The 20,814-nt window shown below is 37.7% G+C and overlaps 1 protein-coding gene across 2 annotated transcripts in view; it reads left to right on the top strand.

Annotated features, from left to right (window-relative positions):
* Positions 1 to 20,814, top strand: part of LOC128638532 (Golgi integral membrane protein 4) — a 465,870-nt gene that overhangs the window by 141,686 nt on the left and 303,370 nt on the right. For both annotated transcript variants that reach the window (XM_053690536.1, XM_053690535.1), the window contains exon 3: positions 1,660 to 1,709. In XM_053690536.1, coding sequence (XP_053546511.1) covers positions 1,660 to 1,709 — 50 coding nt within the window. The remainder of the gene's footprint in view (positions 1 to 1,659; positions 1,710 to 20,814) is intronic.

The raw sequence follows: 20,814 nt of genomic DNA, 5'->3' as shown, positions 1-20,814 counted from the left end.
TACCATTGTATTTTCTATCTGAATCATGAAAGAAATGTTTTGGGTTTCATGTCCCTCCATATCTTTACTACATCTATGCATTAAATGGGAAATAGATTTTATGAATTTGCAGATGAATGTATTAAGCTAGACAGTGCCAATGAAGATTATTTGTGTGATGCATTTTGTTGTACCAAACTGTATCAAATTGTAAAATAAATTGTCTTTTTTCAGTAGCTACTGTATAATTTGTCGATTTTCCTACGTAAATTTGGTCTACTACCTTATTTTCTTCAAAGAAAGTTGGCAACCCTAAGCAGTTAGTACCATCTTGTCAGCAACACATATAGGAAGTAATAACCCCACATAACTTACCTTCTGTGGTCTCTTTGATGATCCCTATCCCTAGGGACAGTCTACTCCAAAATTTGTATGGTTTAAAAAGATAATAGCTTTATTACCCATTCCCCAGATTTGCACAGAAAAAAACATGGTTATATAAATACCCTTTTTACCTCTACGATTACCTTGTATCTAGGTCTCTGCAGACTGCTCCCTTATCTCTGTGCTATTTACAGACTTGCACTTTAGCCAATTAGTGCTGACTCATGAATAACTCCACGAAAGGGAGCACAGTGTTATCTATATATGGAACACATGAACTAAGCAGCGTGTTGCTGTGAAAGCTATAAAAATGCACTGAGATTCATCTATGAACCATTTGTAATAGCCTTCCAACTTGAAACAATGTGTAATATGGATAGATTAATCCACTGAGAAGATGTTCCGAGACTTTGAACACCGGAAGATGTATCTGATATTTCATGCTTTTCATTATTGTGTTGTTATTCAAAAAACTTGTATAAAACATTTTATTGAAAAAATGCACTGAGATAAGAGGCAGTCTGTAGTGGCTTAGAGACAGGCATGAATTTAGACGTTATGCAGTATTCTAAAGGGACAGTCAACTCAAAAAATGTTTATTGTTTAAAAAGATAGATAATCCCTGTATTATCCATTCCTCAGTTTTGCACAGCCAACACAGTTATATTAATACACTTTTTACCTCTGTGATCACCTTGTATCTAAGCCTCTTCTGACAGCCCCCTGATCACATGACTTTTTGTTTATGATCTATTTACTTTTATTTTATCTAATAGTGCAGTATCTGCCACAACACACGTACATTAGCATAATGTTATCTATATGGCTCACATGAACTAGTAGTCTCCTGTTGTGAAAAGCTAGTAAAAAAATCATGTGATAAGAGGCTGTCTTTAGTGGCTTAGAAACAGTCAGACATTTTAGAGGTTTAAATGTTATAAAGTATATTAATATAACAATGTTGGTTGTGCAAAGCTGGGGAATGGTAGTAAAGGCTTTATCTTTAACTTTTTTTAAATTAAATATTTTGGAGTAGACTGTCCCTTTACCTATGGGCAGTACAAGGCATCTGTGAAGATCTATTACCCTTAAACATTTTTATTAATACCCTTCGGTCAGGTTTGTAACTGAGCTGAAGTAGGTTTTAATGAGGCAGTGCTTGTTTTCCCAACCTTTGAGCCTGGTTTTACTGTGTTTTTTAATCTCTGTTCTCTATTTGTGTGGGTTTTTGGATTGAGTGTTTTTGATTCTTAAATGTTTGCATTTTTTTTATTTGCTTTTATTTACTTTCCGCAGATTTTTTGGTTTATAAATTGGAGGCCCAGGAAGCTCTGAACAATGAAAAGGTAAGTTGTTGTTTTTTGTGTCATGGTGGCCAATATTGTAGTTTTAAAAACAGATCTGAAATATCAGGTTAGATTCCAGTCTTTCTGATCCTGTTTATCAGTGTTTTTTTACAGCTCACGACCCCTTGTTTTCAAGTTCTGAGTTATCACGATCCAAGCGATAACACCATTTCCATATTAGGAAAGGTTTGGATTGGATCCAATCAGATAGTAGTAGAATCACGTGGCAAAGAGATTTAAAGAAAGGTGAAGTAACCTATTCTTAAAAAGAAGACTACATAAACAGCACTCAGAGAGTAAATTGTAGTGTATTACCTTTAACACTAATATTACAATACACACACTTACACATAGTTAAGCTGATTTTAATCAAAAAGGAATTGACAGTAAAGTACAATCATAGAGGCAGAACTTTTTTTCACTTTCTGCGATGAGATTTTTTTAGTGAAAAATTTTACGCTGGTCATATTTTTAAATAAAATTCAATTTTAAATTAGGCAGTTACACTAAAGCACTAGTTAAATTGTAATGTGTTAACTGGAGAATAAAGCAATATTTAAAGTTTTATAATATAGTGCATTAGTTGAAAATTGCATTGCAAATTAGGTGCTTTGCTCATACGAACGTCTTACGTTTAGAAAAAAACAGCTTTGCAAACTGTGAAAGGCTACGGGACGGGCTTGAAACAATCTCTGAGAGACAGTAAATTAATGCCCTACTGCTTGGCAGCGCTACTGAATAATTGACTGTTCACTTCAAACAGCACTTTGCTCTGTATGAACTGTGGTAAGGAAAACTTACACAGTGCAGCCAGAGAACAGCTCTATTTGAAGAGAACAGCCTAATATGGAGCAGCGATTAAAACTTAAATGAACAGTTCCTGCAAGTGTCTTGTTCTTTCTGCAGACCTGCTGCATTTTCTGCGATGACATCTCAGATCACTGTATGTTCTGCCTTGGGGAGTACAATACTAAGGGATTGTGCTGATTTAAAACATAACTTTCTCTTGTTAAGTGTGTTCAGTCCACGGGTCATCCATTACTTATGGGATATATTCTCCTTCCCAACAGGAAGTTGCAAGAGGATCACCCAAGCAGAGCTGCTATATAGCTCCTCCCCTCACATGTCATATCCAGTCATTCTCTTGCAACCCTCAACAAAGAAGGAGGTCGCGAGAGGAGCTGGAGTTTTTACTTAATTATTCTTCAATCAAAAGTTTGTTATTTTAAATGGCACCGGAGTGTGCTGTTTTTCTATCTCAGGCAGTATTTGGAAGAAGAAACTGCCTGCGTTTTCTATGATCTTAGCAGGCGTAACTAAGATCCGCTGGCTGTTCTCGACATTCTGAGGAGTAGGGTAACTTCAGAAAGAGGGGAATAGCATGCGGGGTCCCCCGCAAATGAGGTATGTGCAGTACATTATTTTCTGGGAATGGAATTGACTAAGAAAATACAGCCTTAAATGCAGTAGTAGCGACTGGTATCAGGCTGATAAATGTATGCGCAGTTGAGTTATTTTCTAGGGACTAGAATTTGACTGAGAAAATACTGTTAATACTGAAATAATGTTTAAGCCTTATCTGCAGTGGAAGCGACTGGTAGCAGGCTTAGTGATATCTTTGCATGACATTCAAAATGTTGTTTTTAAAACGTTTACTGGCATGTTATTCGTTTTGTGAGGTACTTTGGTGATAAATCTTTTTGGGCATGATTTTTTTCCACATGGCTAACGTATTTTCTGCATAGAGACCGTTATATCAGGTCTCCCACTGTTGTAATATGAGTGGGAGGGACCTTGTTTTAGCGCCTTGTTGCGCAGTTAAAATTCTAGCACAGTCTTCCTGTTTTCTTCCTCCTTGATCCAGGACGTCTCTAGAGAGCTCAGGGGTCTTCAAAATTCGTTTTTGAGGGAGGTAATCAGTCACAGCAGATCTGTGACAGTGTGTTTGACTGTGATAAAAGCGTTAAATCTTAATTTGATATCCGTTTTTGGGTATTGAGGGGTTAATCATCCTTTTGCTAATGGGTGCAATCCTCTGCTAATTAATACATTAGTTTTCTTATAGATTCTGTAGAGATGAAGATTTACCTGACGGAGTCCAGGTTATCAAAGATTCTCAGTGCTTGCCGTGCCCTTCACTCCATTCCAAGCCCATCAGTAGCTCAGTGTATGGAAGTAATCGGCTTGATGGTCGCGGCAATGGACATAGTGCCATTTGCTGCATCTCAGACCGCTGCAACTATTCATGCTAAGTCAGTGGAACGGGGATTACTCAGATCTGTCCCCTTTGCTAAATCTGGACCAGGAGACCAGAGATTCTCTTCTCTGGTGGTTGTCACGGGTTCATCTGTCCGAAGGAATGACCTTTCGCAGACCAGATTGGACGATTGTAACAACAGATGCCAGCCTTCTAGGCTGGGGAGCAGTCTGGAACTCCCTGAAGGCTCAGGGATCGTGGACTCAGGAGGAGAAACTCCTACCAATCAACATTCTAGAATTAAGAGCAATATTCAATGCTCTTCTAGCTTGGCCTCAGTTAGCAACACTGAGGTTCATCAGGTTTCAGTCGGACAACATCACGACTGTGGCTTACATCAATCATCAAGGGGGAACCAGGAGTTCCCTAGCGATGTTGGAAGTCTCGAAGATAATTCGCTGGGCAGAGTCACACTCTTGCCACCTGTCAGCGATCTACATCCCAGGTGTGGAGAACTGGGAAGCGGATTTTCTAAGTCGCCAGACTTTTCATCCGGGGGAGTGGGAACTACACCCAGAGGTATTTGCTCAACTGATTTGTCGTTGGGGCAAACCGGATCTAGATCTTATGGCATCTCGCCAGAACGCCAAGCTTCCTCGTTACGGATCCAGGTCCAGGGACCCGGGAGCGGTGCTGGTAGATGCACTTGCAGCCCCTTGGGTTTTCAACATATCTTATGTGTTTCCACCTTTTCCGTTGCTACCTTGACTGATTGCCAGGATCAAACAGGAGAGAGCATCGGTGATTCTGATAGCGCCTGCGTGGCCACGCAGTACCTGGTATGCAGACCTAGTGGACATGTCGTTCTGTCCACCATGGTCTCTACCTCTGAGGCAGGACCTTCTAATTCAGGGTCCTTTCAACCATCCAAACCTAATTTCTCTGAGGCTGACTGCTTGGAGATTGAACGCTTGATTCTATCAAAGCGTGGGTTTTCGGATTCGGTTATTGATACATTGATACAGGCTCGGAAACCTGTTACCAGAAAAATTTACCATAAGATATGGCGTAAATATTTATATTGGTGGGAATCCAAGAGTTACTCATGGAGTAAGGTTAGGATTCCTAGGATATTGGCTTTTCTACAAGAGGGTTTAGAAAAGGGCTTATCCGCTAGTTCACTAAAGGGACAGATTTCTGCTCTGTCTATTCTTTTACACAAGCGTCTGGCAGGGAATCCAGACGTCCAGGCTTTTTGTCAGGCTTTGGCTAGGATTAAGCCTATGTTTAAGGCTGTTGCTCCTCCGTGGAGCTTAAACTTGGTTCTTAAAGTTCTTCAGGGTGTTCCGTTTGAACCCCTTCATTCCATTGATATTAAGCTTTTATCTTGGAAAGTTCTGTTTTTGATGGCTATTTCCTCGGCTCGAAGAGTCTCGGAGTTATCTGCCTTACATTGTGATTCTCCTTATCTGATCTTTCATTCAGACAAGGTAGTCCTGCGTACTAAACCTGGATTTTTGCCTAAGGTTGTTTCTAACGGGAATATCAATCAAGAGATTGTTGTTCCATCATTGTGTCCTAATCCTTCTTCAAAGAAGGAACGTCTTTTGCATAATCTAGACGTGGTCCGTGCCCTGAAGTTCTACTTACAGGCAACTAAAGATTTTCGACAAACTTCTTCCCTGTTTGTCGTTTACTCTGGACAGAGGAGAGGTCAAAAGGCTTCGGCTACCTCTCTCTCTTTTTGGCTTCATAGCATAATACGTTTAGCCTATGAGACTGCTGGACAGCAGCCTCCTGAAAGAATTACAGCTCATTCCACTAGAGCTGTGGCTTCCACTTGGGCCTTTAAAAATGAGGCCTCTGTTGAACAGATTTGCAAGGCTGCAACTTGGTCTTCACTTCATACTTTTTCCAAATTTTCCAAATTTGACACTTTTGCTTCTTCGGAGGCTGTTTTTGGGAGAAAGGTTCTACAGGCAGTGGTTCCTTCTGTTTAATGTTCCTGCCTTGTCCCTCCCTTCATCCGTGTACTTTAGCTTTGGTATTGGTATCCCATAAGTAATTGATGACCCGTGGACTGAACACACTTAACAAGAGAAAACATAATTTATGCTTACCTGATAAATTTATTTCTCTTGTAGTGTGTTCAGTCCACGGCCCGCCCTGTCTTTTTGAGGCAGGTTCTAAATTTTAAATTATAACTCCAGTCACCACTGCACCCTATAGTTTCTCCTTTCTCGTCTTGTTTCGGTCGAATGACTGGATATGACATGTGAGGGGAGGAGCTATATAGCAGCTCTGCTTGGGTGATCCTCTTGCAACTTCCTGTTGGGAAGGAGAATATATCCCATAAGTAATGGATGACCCGTGGACTGAACACACTACAAGAGAAATAAATTTATCAGGTAAGCATAAATTATGTTTTTAATAATAAAAAACACATAAATAGGAAAGTGTAAATAAAGTCACACTTGGGCTTTTTAAGTAGATGTATTGGACATAGTAAGCGTGGAGAGTGGTATGAGTCCTTGAGGTATGTACTTAAACACAACGGTATTATGTAGTTAATTCACCAGAGAAATTAAATCCTACAGTATTATTAACACTATAAGCTACATATAATACTTGTCTGGTATCCTTAGCACATATTGAGGCGGGTATGGTCACTTTTAGTAGGTCTGATGACTGCTAGAATAGTATGCTTCTCTCAACATTTGTGAGTATTGTTCACCTCAAACGTATATATCAAGTAATTCTGAACAGGCTACTTAGACCTGGAGATCGTTAAACCTCCTTCGTGGTTTAGTATTTATAGTAATCGTAGCTCTTATGTGTGAAAGGTATCTCGAGTATATTGTTAAGTTTAGTGACCAATCGTGACCCTATAAATATTACCTGCTGCCAGTACAAGTTCAATTAACATACAACAAGTTTGCCAGCTATTTAAATACTGCTGGTTTTAAGTCAACACTCTCCCGTTATTAGTAAATTATAAACTACATCAGAAAAAAAGCCTAATGCAAGGTAAAATATAGGAGCTCCTAAGACTCCTCACCAGTACCCTAACGTCCCTAACATGTTTCGCCTGAGCTTTCTCAAAGGGATAAAGCGCGCCAATGCAATGTTGGCTTCTTGTAGCGTGTTCAGGTACACCCTCTTGGGAGCGTCATACCCAGACAGCGAATCTGAGCGATATCTCAGTCATCCAGGTACTAATACGGCTCAAATCTAGATTCCTGTATCACTGTAGTGCAGAGGTAATGTAAAGTACCTATATTGTTGCAATCATGTGCAAATAAAAAACAACCAATGTTATATCAATTCAGAAACTGTTCTAGCAATTGGTATTATGAATAAACGTACATCAGATGTATGGTATTTATTTTACATATATTATGAATTTGGCAAAATTCAAATGAAGATTTATATTTTTCATAGATGTGTACAATGATAGTGTCCTAGTTTTACTATTTCTACAATCATTCCGAAATTAAATATTGGGTGTTGTGTGATATTGTGTAGATTTGTAGTCTACTTTACGGTGCAGTATATATTACATCTTAGGACTAGATTTGCTTGTACAACAATAGAATAGCTCACTTATTAGAGGAAGTGAGCAAAATTATTTTGTTCATTTAATCCATAAGGATAAGACTGTATTTAGCAAGAACATCCATCTACTTTCTGCTTTGAGTAAGATTTTCTCTAAATCAACACCTCTTATCCCTAACTTTACTTTCTGAATGACAGACTGAAAAATTATCTCTCTCGAATCTCTTCCTATTTGCAAGACACAACTGATGTTTTAATTCAACTGGAGAATATACACTTTACTCCAAATACGTGGCTTGTAACAGCGGATGTCGAATCTCTATACACCTGTATTAAACATGATCTAGGAATACAAGCAGTACAGTGGTTCCTTACAATGGGGTCAGAGGAAGATCCAGCCCATGATGACTTTATCTTACAACTACTAAGCTTTGTATTAAAACACAACTTCTTTACATTCAACAACTGCTTCTACCTGCAAACAAGAGGTACCGCTATGGGTACAGCATGTGCTCCCACCTATGCCAAACTCTTTTTGGGATGGTGGGAGCACAAATATGTATTCTCAGATAAAAATTCAGAATTCATGGATCTCATTCCCCTCTGGATGCGCTATATTGATGACGTGCTGTTCCTGTGAGAAGGCACTAAACTTGAACTGGATCAATTCTTGAATAAATTAAACTCCAACAAATTGACTATCAAATTGACTTATGAAGCAAATTTACACACAATTAGCTTCTTGGACCTCCAAATCAGTAAAACCAAAGAAGGCAGACTATCTACAGATGTTCACAGAAAACCGACAGCTACTAACAGTGTACTTCATAGCTCTAGTGCACATGCCACTAATACCATTAAAGCCTTGCCTACAGATGAATTTTTAAGGATGAGCAGAAACTGCTCTTCAGATCAAAACTATTCACAGAGAGCGAAGGAATTAACAGAGAGACTGGTAGCAAGAGGCTTTAGCAAAAGGGCCATCAAAAGAGCAGAACATCAAGCTAAGTCTAACAACAGATAAGAACTACTAAAGGAAAAAACATAAGTCAAATCAAGAACAAGTAAGGTTTATTACCACCTACAATCCAGCAAGTCCACATATTTCAAAAATCCTACAGGATAATTGGCACATTTTAAAATCAGATCCTATACTAGCACATATATTAGGAGACAAATTACAGACAGGATACAGAAGAATGCATAATTTGAAGGACCTGTAAGTGCCAGTCATTTAGAGGTCCCAAAAGCAATAAGTGCATTCTCACATGGCTCTTTTAAATGTGGAACTTTCCGTACCTGCAATTTCATGTTAAAACTACATGAAATACGTGACCGGTTCAATAAATGCCATAAAATGAATGCTCACATCAGTTGCCAAACAGAGGGGGTTATCTATGCATTACAATGCAAATGTGAGAAAATCTGCGTTGGCATGACAACGAGAAAAATACGTATTCGATTACAAGAGCACCTGAGAAACATTAAAAATGCGTCAAATTACCTTAAAGCAGGAAAACAACTTACAACTGTGGCCCAGCACTTTAACAAGAAACACAATTCTAAACAAAGTGATGTCAAATGTTTTGGCATTCAGAAAGTAAAGTTGGGGATAAGAGGTGGTGATTTAGAAAAAATCTTACTCAAAGCAGAAAGTAGATGGATTTTCTTGCTAAATACAGTCTATCCTTATGGATTAAATGAACAAAATAATTTTGCTCACTTTCTCTAATTAGTGAGCTATTCTATTGTTGTACAAGCAAATCTAGTCCTAAGATGTAATATATACTGCACCGTAATGTAGACTACAAATCTATTTATGATTTGTTATAAAATCTTAAACTTTCAATTCCGGAGTGTATATTCCTCACATTTCCATCACGGTCCATCCTCACTGGTGTTTTGTAAACACTTCACACACTTCAATCAAATCTTTCTCACAGACGTGTGTGAGGATACAATTCAGTTGAGGTTAATTGTTACCTTCTCATGTTTAGCACTGAGGAACTCTCCTCTGTTCTTCAGACACTTGGCATCACACCATATTGTTAATTCCCATTTGGGGTTTCCTAATAAATCCCTTTGATCTTTCAGAGGTTTATATTACAACCATATTAGATCTAAGGGTACCTGTCACTTTATATTTTTAAGTTCATTTTACAATTATAAATATAATGTTAATACTTGAGAGTAAAAAGTTTATCTCTCGATTTAAAAATGACCTTTTTTCTACACACTTACACACAGGTCCTTGTTCATCTTTATTTTTGCATTGAAAAATCACTGTGTATGTGTTATTTCCACCAGGATCCACGTATACAAAGTGTCACACAATATCACACAACACCCAAGATTTAATTCCGGAATAATTGTAGAATAAGTAAAAATAGGACACATTCATTGTACACATCTATGAAGAATATAAATCTTCAATTTGAATTTCGCCAAATTTATAATATATGTCAAATAAATACTATACATCCGATGTATGTTTATTCATAATACCAATTCCTAGAACAGTTGGTTTTTTATTTGCACATGATTGCAACAGTATAGGTACTTTAAATTACGACAGAAAGGGGGGTACTAATGGCACTGCTACGATATCAGTTTAGGAATATCCTTATGTATAGTTTATATATCTGTTAAAAGATCAATACTTAAACGGCATATATTACAGAATAAATGGTATTCGGTAGGGGTGCTATGTACAAAACAACAAGTTAGATTTCATCTGTATAAAACTGATAAACAGGTACATATGAGTAGCACTCACAATCCTAAACAGTTTAGAGGGTTAGAACAAGAGAACAAAGTGGCAGAGCAAAGAAGTGACAAAATATAATTGAACCTTTATTAGGATACTTAAAATCAAACATACACAAATGATTTAAGCCTGAAAGAGAGTATATAATGTCAAATGACACAGATATAAGTCAGGGAAAATACTTCATTAAATAAGTGATAGAAACCTAGGATGTAGATGTTAATCCATAGTCTATAGCTAAGTATAAAAGTAAATAAACTGAACAAGTGTTGTATCTATAAAGAGACTAATGTTAAAGGTGCTATGGTGCTAGGAGAATACTATCCTCTAATCTATATTCAATGTTAATTACAATCCGGATGATAAAAGTATAATAAATGGTTTCAGATTAATAGCATAAAGTTTATTAATGCAGAGCACTGTTCATATACATATTCATGTGTGAAAACCTAGTATCTTAAATTAAGGATATCGGGATATGGAGATAGAAAGAGTAATATCCAAGTATAGGTAGAGGATTATATCGTAAGTAGTGAAAATATACGCGCAAACATCCGCAGCGTGTTGTACAGTAATTAAATCTCAAAATACCAACCTATACAGGGTAGATGTAATATACTCAATCAAAACTACCTGACTATATAATAGGTACACTTTCATCCAGGTAGGAGAATAGATATAATATCACTGAATATGTGTAGTTAGCTATAATTTACGCATTTAGGGTACACGCTGTAAAATAATAGATACACACGGCTAGATTATAAGTTTTGCGTTATGGGTGAAAAAGCAGCGGTATGGCTCTTTTTCATTACTGCTGCTATTACGAGCCTTGCAGGTTTAGCTGTACCGCACACTTTTTTGGCCGCAACGTAACTACCGCACCTTTCCAAAAGTCCTTTTTTAATGGGACTTCCATAGCGCCGGTATTACGAGTTTGCCTTTCTGGCCAAAAAGTGAGCGGTACAGCCTATAACTACAAGATCCATACCGTAAAAAGTCAGTAGTTATGGGTTTTACGCTACAAAGCTGTAACATAAAACTCAAAACTAAAGTGCTAAAAAGTACACTAACACCCATAAACTACCTATTAACGCCTAAACCGAGGCCCTCCCTCATCGCAAACACATGTTCCAATCAGCCAATAGAATACAAGCTCAATCCTATTGGCTGATTGGATCAGCCAATAGGATTGAAGCTCAATCCTATTGACTAGTTATTTACTAACTAGTCTACCTAGTTAAAATAAATACAAACTTAGCTGTGAAATAAAAATAAAACCTAAGATAGCCACAATGTAACTATTAGTTATATTGTAGCTAGCTTAGGGTTTATTTTACAGGTAAGTATTTAGTTTTAAATAGGCATTATTTAGTTAATGATAGTAATTTTTATTTAGATTTATTTTAATTATATTCAAGTTATTGGTGTTAGGGTTAGACTTAGGGTAGGGGTCAATAACTTTAGTAAAGTGGCGGCGATGTTGGGGGTGAAAGATTAGGGGTTAATAAGTGTAGGTAGGTGGTGGCGATGTTAGGGGTGGCAAATTAGGGGTTAATAACTGTAATGTAGGTGGTGGCGACATTGAGCGGCAGATTAGGGGTTAATAATTGTAGGTAGGTGGGGTTAATAAGTGTAATGTAGGTGGCGGCGATGTTGGGGGCAGCAGATTAGGGGTTAATAAGTGTAATGTAGTTGTTGGCGATGTCGGGGGCGGCAGATTAGGGGTGTTTAGACTCGGGGTTTATATTCGGGTTTTAGGTGTAAACATAACTTTTGTTTCCCCATAGGAATCAATGGGGCTGCGTTACGGAGCTTTACGCTCCTTTATTGTAGGTGTTAGGCTTTTTTTCAGCCGCTTCTCCCCATTGATGTCTGTGGGGAAATCGTGCACGTAAAACCAGCTCACAGCAGCGCTCGTATTGGAGTGCGGTAGGGAGCTCAATTTTGCTCAACACTGCCATATTGCCTGTTAACGCCGGGTTTTTGCAAACCTGTAATAGCAGCGCTAGATGGAGGTGAGCGGTGGCAATAACTTGCAAGTTAGCACCGAGCCGCTCATAACGCAAAACTCGTAATCTAGCCGTATGTCACTTAATATGTGACGTTAACTCTACTATGAGTAATACACATACACGCGCATACATCCGCAGCGTGTCTAGTGAAAGCTAGATTACAAATTATCAGCTTTTACCTTTAAATATTCTGACCATTATTCGTTTTATGTATTGGAATGTAATAACTTTGTATATTTCATACAGAATATTAAGGCTATGTAATAGATACTTTCGGCTACATTACGAGTTGTGCGTTAGGGTAAAAAAGCAGCGTTAAGAGGTCCTAACGCTGCTTTTTTATGCCTGCTGCTATTACGAGTCTAAACATGGTTTAGAAAGGAGCGCCAAATCTTGGCGAGGTCTGGTGCGGTATAGGTGTGAAAATATGGTATTCTGTCTGAGAAATTGTATAGCGCTATAGCTCAGCTACAATTATGGTAGTTGTGCTGTATAGATGTGTAGGTTTTGATATCTAGATATAAGATCTAAGAGTGGCACAGTTGATACATAAAAGCATTTAATACATATTAAACATATAAAACAAGGGTGTCGTTTAAAATATATTTTAACAGAACGGCAAGAAATAATGTGTAAAAACACATAAACACATAAATATCTATAAAAACACGCGTGTTTTGCTTTTTAGCTGTATGTATAATGTCTCATAAAATTCGTCTCATATATAGTTGTGTTGGCATAAATCTGAAAATAATAAACAATAAAAAATAATAAAAAACAATGAAAAGTAAATAATGTCCAATAATCCCTTCTCAAAGTTAAGAGATATATAAAAAAAGGTTAAGTAGTGTCCAAAAATCCCTTCTCAAAGTTAAGAGATATAAATAGATTTTCACATGTGTATCCAAAAAATAAACTGTCCAAATTTAAGTGTTGTCCAAAAACGTGGTATAAATGAATAGTGCAAATCCAGCAGATTCAAAAGTTCTATTAAAAAAGCTTTGCAAAAAACATTTCAAAGAGACATTTGAAAAACATCAAAATGAAGGTAGAAAAAAAGGTCTATCAAAATATGGTGACAAAGAATAATCCGTGAAGTCAATCCAAAATAGTGATAAAAATAAGTCCAAAAAAGATGTAAAATATCCAAAAGATAAAAAACAAAAAATAAATGATTAGTATGTGCACAAACTAGTGAGAGTGATCCCAAAAAGGGGGCTTATGTGGAGGGGTTATGTTTCCATGTAGAAAAATTATTTGCTGTATAAAAATAAAAAATAAAAAATAAAATTAAGCAAAAATACAAAAATATAAATAAAAATAATCCTAGGGAATCTTCAAACCCTGAAAATAAAAGATAATAACAATAGTGTAATACTGTATTATAATTCAACAATCAAGGAATAAATAGCTCACCATAGCTCTGTCAACGCGTTTCGGCCCTCAAGAGAGGCCTTTATCAAGACTATAGTATGGTGTGGGTGAGCTGAAGACTTTATACCTTTCTCTAACCAATCAAATTGCATTGAAATTGCGCCAAATTTTTGCGCCAAAATTTCGCGCCAAAATTTCGCGCCAAAAATGTGGTACCGGAAGTGTTGAGCCGGAAGTGCTCATCTGTATAAAAAAAAAAAAAAAAAAAAAAAAAAAAAAAAAAATAAAAATAAAAAAATTTAACATTTGTCTCTGTATCATTTAGATAAGGCTTTTATTTAGAGTTTGTCTATGTCTATGTTTATTAAACATTGTCTATGTTGTTCCTAATGTGTTTATTCGTGTTATGTGCCTTAGTAGTTAGCTGTGGGGTCAAATGTTATGGTTTGCCGGTGTTTTTTTTAACCGGAAATGGCCGCTGAGATGTAAACATCCGGTTAAGCTATATCGGATGTTATGGGTGAGGCGGAAGTGGTATTTACTCTGTACCAATCAGATCCGGAGGGGCAGAAAGCAGTTATCCCACATGTAGAGCCAGTTTTACAACTTGGCATGAAATATATGACAAAATACCGGTACGTTTCTGAACCGGAAGTAGCCGGAAAAAGTAAGATACTTTAACATCCGGTAAGATTGAGCCGGATGTTGCACCTTACCGGTCATGGTTAAACCCGGATATATCTCTCGTCTGAGGTGTTGTTGGGCGTGGAATGCGAGAGATATATCCGGGAAACCCATAAAAGGTTTTTTCCCATGCCCGAGCTGCAAGGCGTGTAAGAGAGGCTTGAAAATCAAAAACTTTTCACCGCACAACTCCAGTATCAAACATGAAATAAAGGATCTGATCAGATGCAGCAGCAAGGGGGTAATTTACATAATACAATGCAAATGTGGACTACAATACGTCGGACAAACCTCGAGATGCCTAAAAGACAGAATACGGGAACATGTGCTACAGATTGAACATGGCAGCACAGACACCGCACTGTATAGACACTGGTGTGAATCCAAAGATTACTCCTGGAGTAAGGTTAGGATTCCTAGGATATTGTCTTTTCTACAAGAAGGTTTAGAAAAGGGTTTATCGGCTAGCTCATTAAAGGGACAGATCTCAGCTCTGTCCATCTTGTTACACAGGGTCTGTCAGAAAATTCAGACATCCAGGCCTTTTGTCAGGCTTTAGCTAGGATCAAGCCTGTGTTTATAAAACTGTTGCTCCGCCATGGAGTTTAAACTTAGTTCTTAACATTTTACAGGGTGTTCCGTTTGAAACCCCTTCATTCCATTGATATAAAATTGTTATCTTGGAAGGTTCTATTTTTAATGGCTATTTCCTCGGCTCGAAGAGTCTCTGAGTTATCAGCCCTACATTGTGATTCTCCTTATCTGATCTTTCACTCAGACAAGGTAGTTCTGCGTACTAAACCTGGGTTCTTACCTAAGGTAGTCACTAACAGGAATATCAATCAAGAGATTGTTGTTCCATCCTTGTGTCCAAATCCTTCTTCAAAGAAGGAACGTCTTCTACACAATCTGGATGTAGTTCGTGCCCTCAAGTTCTACTTGCAGGCAACTAAAGATTTTCGCCAAACTTCTTCCCTGTTTGTCGTTTATTCTGGACAGAGGAGAGGTCAAAAGCTTCTGCTACCTCTCTCTCTTTTTGGCTTCGTAGCATAATACGTTTAGCCTATGAGACTGCTGGACAGCAGCCTCCTGAAAGAATTACAGCTCATTCCACTAGAGCTGTGGCTTCCACTTGGGCCTTTAAGAATGAGGCCTCTGTTGAACAGATTTGCAAGGCTGCAACTTGGTCTTCGCTTCATACTTTTTCCAAATTTTACAAATTTGACACTTTTGCTTCTTCGGAGGCTATTTTGGGAGAAAGGTTCTTCAGGCATGGTTCCTTCTGTATAATGAGCCTGCCTATCCCTCCCGTCATCCGTGTACTTTTGCTTTGGTATTGGTATCCCAGAAGTAATGATGACCGTGGACTGATCACACATAACAGAAGAAAACATAATTTATGCTTACCTGATAAATTTCTTTCTTCTGTTGTGTGATCAGTCCACGGCCCGCCCTGTTTTTTAAGGCAGGTACATATTTTTTTAAATTATAATTCAGTCACCACTACACCCTTGGTTTCTCCTTTCTCGTTGGTCTTTGGTCGAATGACTGGAGGTGACGTAGAGGGGAGGAGCTATATAGCAACTCTGCTGGGTGAATCCTCTTGCACTTCCTGTAGGGGAGCAGATAATATCCCAGAAGTAATGATGACCCGTGGACTGATCACACAACAGAAGAAAGGAATTTATCAGGTAAGCATAAATTATGTTTTTAAACGACACCCTTGTTTTATATGTTTAATATGTATTAAATGCTTTTATGTATCAACTGTGCCACTCTTAGATCTTATATCTAGATATCAAACCTACACATCTATACAGCACAACTACCATAATTGTAGCTGAGCTATAGCGCTATACAATTTCTCAGACAGAATACCATATTTTCACACCTATACCGCACCAGACCTCGCCAAGATTTGGCGCTCCTTTCTAAACCACGTTTTGACACATATTTTCTAAAAGTGGGCACCTGGGGACCCACTATAGACAGGAGCTATAGGTCCACACTTTCAGCGCTGTAAGAAAACATTGATGCTATTACGAGTCTTGCAGGTTTAGGGGCACCGCACACTTCTTTGGCCTTACCGCAAAACGACTTACGTAAACTTTGTAAAGTCTTTTTTTCTATGGGACTTCCATAGTGCTGATATTACGAGTCTGTCCTGGGAGGCCAAAAAGTGAGAGGTACAGACTTCCCTGTCAAGAGTCCTAACGCATTTAAAAGTCAGTAGTTATGAGTTTTATGGTACAATGCCGTAGCATAAAATTCATAACTAAAGTGCTAAAAAGTACACTAACACCCATAAACTACCTATTAACCCCTAAACCGAGGCCCTCCTGCATTGCAAATACTAAATAAAAAATTTTAACCCCTAATCTGCCGCTCCGGACACCGCCGCCACCTACATTATATGTATGAACCCCTAATCTGCTGCCCCCAACATCGCGACACCTACATTATATTTATTAACCCCTAATCTTCCGCCCCCAATGTCGCCGCCACCTACTTACACTTATTAACCCCTAATCTGCCGCCCCCAACGTCGCCGCCACTATAATAAACATATTAACCCCTCAACCGCCGCACTCCTGCCTCGTAAACATTAGTTAAATATTATTAACCCCTAATCTGCCGGCCCTAACATTAACCCCTAATCTGCCGCCCCCAATGTCGCTGCCACTATAATAAAGTTATTAACTCCTAAACCTAACACCCCCTAACTTAAATATAATTTAAATGAATCTAAATATTACTATCATTAACTAAATTATTCCTATTTAAAACTAAATACTAAATACATCAGCCAATAGGATTTTTTTCTACCTTAATTCCGATTGGCTGATAGAATTCTATCAGCCAATCGGAATCTAAGAGACGCCATCTTGAATGACGTCACTTAAAGGTACCTTCATTCTGTTTTAGTCGTCGGATGAAGAGGATGCTCCGCGGCGGATGTCTTGAAGATGGACCCGCTGCGCGCCGGATGGATGAAGATAGAAGATGCTGTCTGGATGAAGACTTTTGCCCGTCTGGAGGACCACTTCTGCCCGGCTTGGATGAAGACTTCTGTCCGTCTGGTGGACCACTTCCTCCTTCTTGGATGAAGACGTCTCTCGGTAAGTAGATCTTCAGGGGGTTAGTGTTAGGTTTTTTTTAAGGGTGTATTGGGTGGGTTTTATTTTTTAGATTAGGGTTTGGGCGGCAAAAGCGCTAACTGCGATTTTAAGGGCAATGGCCATCCAAATGCCCTTTTCAGGGCAATGGGGAGCTTAGGTTTTTTAAGCTAGTATTTTATTTGGGGCGTTGGTTGTGTGGGTGGTGGGTTTTACTGTTGGGGGGGTGTTTGTATTTTTTTTTTACAGGTAAAAGAGCTAATTACTTTGGGGCAATGCCCCGCAAAAGGCCCTTTTAAGGGCTATTGGAAGTTTAGTTTAGGCTAGGGGTTTTTTATTTTGGGGGGGCTTTTTTTATTTTAATAGGGCTATAATAGGTGTAATTAGTTTAAATTTCTGTCATTTGTTTATTATTTTCTGTTTAATTTATTTAATTTAATTTAGGTAATTGTATTTAATTTAGTTAATTTATTTAATTATAGTGTAGTGTTAGGTGTTATTGTAACATAGGTTAGGTTTTATTTTACAAGTACTTTTGTATTTATTTTAACTAGGTAGTTATTAAATAGTTAATAACTTTTTAATAACTATTCTACCTAGTTAAAATAAATACAAACTTGCCTGTAAAATAAAAAAGAAATCCTAAGATAGCTACAATGTAACTATTAGTTATATTGTAGCTATCTTAGGGTTTATTTTACAGGTAAGTATTTAGTTTTAAATAGGAATAATTTAATTAATGATAGTAATATTTATTTAGATTTAAATTATATTTAAGTTAGGGGGTGTTAGGTTTATGGGTTAATAACTTTAATATAGTGGCGGCGACGTTGGGGGCGGCAGATTAGGGGTTAATAAATGTAGGTAGGTGGTGTCGATGTTAGGGCCGGCAGATTAGGGGTTAATAATATTTAACTAATGTTTGCGAGGCGGGAGTGCGGCGGTTTAGGGGTTAATATGTTTATTATAGTGGCGACGACGTTGGGGGTGGCAGATTAGGGGCTAATTAGTGTAGGTAAGTGGCGGCGACATTGGGGGCGGCAGATTAGGGGTTAATAAATATAATGTAGATGTTGGTGATGTTGGGGGCAGCAGATTAGAGGTTCATAAGTATAATGTAGGTGGTGGCGGTGTCCAGAGTGGCAGATTAGGGGTTAATAATATAATGTAGGTGTCGGCGATGTCGGGGACGGCATATTAGGGGTTAATAAGTGTAAGATTAGGGGTGTTTAGACTCGGGGTTCATGTTAGGGTGTTAGGTGTTGACATAACTTTTATTTCCCCATAGGAATCAATGGGGCTGCGTTAAAGGATTACTTTCTGTTATAATTTTTAAGCTAAACAACTAACATATTAAAGTTAACAAACATTAATTAAAACCTACTGACCTATATTTTCTCCAAAACGAAGTTTCATAACGTTCTAAAAGTTATATCTTTTATTCGCAGATGATGTCACGTTATCCTGCCCACTATTTTCAGCACTGAGTGTTCAAAATACTTAAACCAATAACTTTGTGTTTAAAGCGCCATTTTGAAACCTAGGTATTGTAAACTGATTGGTACAGAGCAAATGATACCCACGGAGTGGGTTTGAAAAACAATTAAATTTGCAGAAGAGATTTCTGATATACGGTAGAGATATGTTAATGAAATGCTATTGATAAAAGGCATTTTTGGGGTAGTTAGTTAGTAACAGGCATAGAAAATATTTACTTACAGTGGCCCTTTAAGGAGTTTTACGCTGCTTTTTTGCAGATGTTAGACTTTTTTTCAGCTGGTTCCTATGGGGAAATCGTGCACGAACACGTTACACCAGCTCACCGCTGACTTAAGCAGCGCTGGTATTGGAGTGCGGTAATGAGCAAACTTTTGCTCAACGCTCACTTCTTGTCTTTTAACGACGGGTTTCCGAAAACTCGTAATAGCAGCGCTGTAGGTAAGTGTGCGGTGAGTAAAAACTGCTTGTTAGCACCGCATAGTAAAAAACAAACAGCAGCACTCCACAAGAATAATAATTACCAGTTCTTTTATTGCAGCATAAGCACAACTGAAGCAGCGAGCAAGTACACATTTATTTGGAGAAATCTTTATATAACAAGTAATTGCTTTTATTTAAATTTTTTATTTTTTTTATACAAAGGGGTATCTTTTATACAAAAAGCAACAATTCTTGAACAAAGGATACCCAGGGACATAACTATCACTTATCTTTAAATTTATATATAGACCTCAATTTGCAAGTACCTTCATTTTTATAAAAATACTGACAAGTCATACTCTTCATACCCATTGCTATCAATGAATTTAAATTAAATATCCAAAATGCCTCCCTTTGTTTGAGATATAACTCTCTATCACCCCCCCCCCCGTCTACAGGGGGGGATGTGTTCTATTATTTAGGATCTAAGTTGGCTGAGTCCATGCTGAGCCTCTAAAAAATGGGTAGCTACTGGTGACTTTAGATTTTTTCTCCTAATGCTCGACTTGTGTTCAGTTATCCTATCCCTCGCTCTATGGGTTGTTTCACCTATATAAATAAGCCCACATGGGCATTTAAGCAGATATATAACAAATTCGGTATTACAAGTTAAAAAAATCTCTAATCCAATTTTTTTTTTTTTTTACCAGATTGGGGATGTACAAAATTTGGCCCTTTTATAATATTGTTACAATGTGAGCATCCCAAACAAGGGTAACAACCCCTATTCTTTTCTGTTATATAACTTTGCCTATTCATTTTGGCAGTACCAATATCTGCTTTAACTAAAATATCTCTTAAATTAACCCCTCTTTTATAGGCAGGCATTGGAAAGTCTTGAAATTCTTGTATATTCGGATTACAATTCTTTAAAATATACCAATGTTTACAAATAATACTTTGAATTTTAGGACTCAATTTATTGTACTTGCTAACAAACACCAATCTATCCTTACTTTTCTCCTTAGTTTTCACTTGTACTTTTAATAGATTATCCCTTGATATATCCAAGGTGTTGCTGATTCCTTTTTCAATAAGTTCTCTATCATATCCTCTGTCCAAAAATAGAATACCCATCTCCCTGAGTCTTTCTTCACTTCTTTTGTCATCTGACACAATGCGACGAACCCGCATAAATTGACTCTTGGGTAGGAAATCTTTTAAGGACTGAGGATGAGCACTCCTCGCCAGTAACAAATCATTTCTATCAGTACTTTTTTTGTATAAATCTACCTTAATTCTTCCATCTTCCTTAATCACTAGAGTGTCCAAAAAAGCTAGACTCTCCTCACTATGGACTAACGTGAATTTAATTTTTAATGTGTCTGAATTTAATGATTCCACAAATTGCAACAGGCTTCCAATGTCGCCCAACCATATGCCAAACACATCATCAATATAGCGCCACCATGTGGCG

The sequence above is a fragment of the Bombina bombina genome, chromosome 8, assembly GCF_027579735.1.
Source record: "Bombina bombina isolate aBomBom1 chromosome 8, aBomBom1.pri, whole genome shotgun sequence".
In the NCBI taxonomy this organism is placed as follows: Eukaryota; Metazoa; Chordata; class Amphibia; order Anura; family Bombinatoridae; genus Bombina; species Bombina bombina.
The sequence above is the reverse complement of the archived record's forward strand: the minus strand, read 5'-3'. Positions and strand labels throughout refer to the sequence as shown.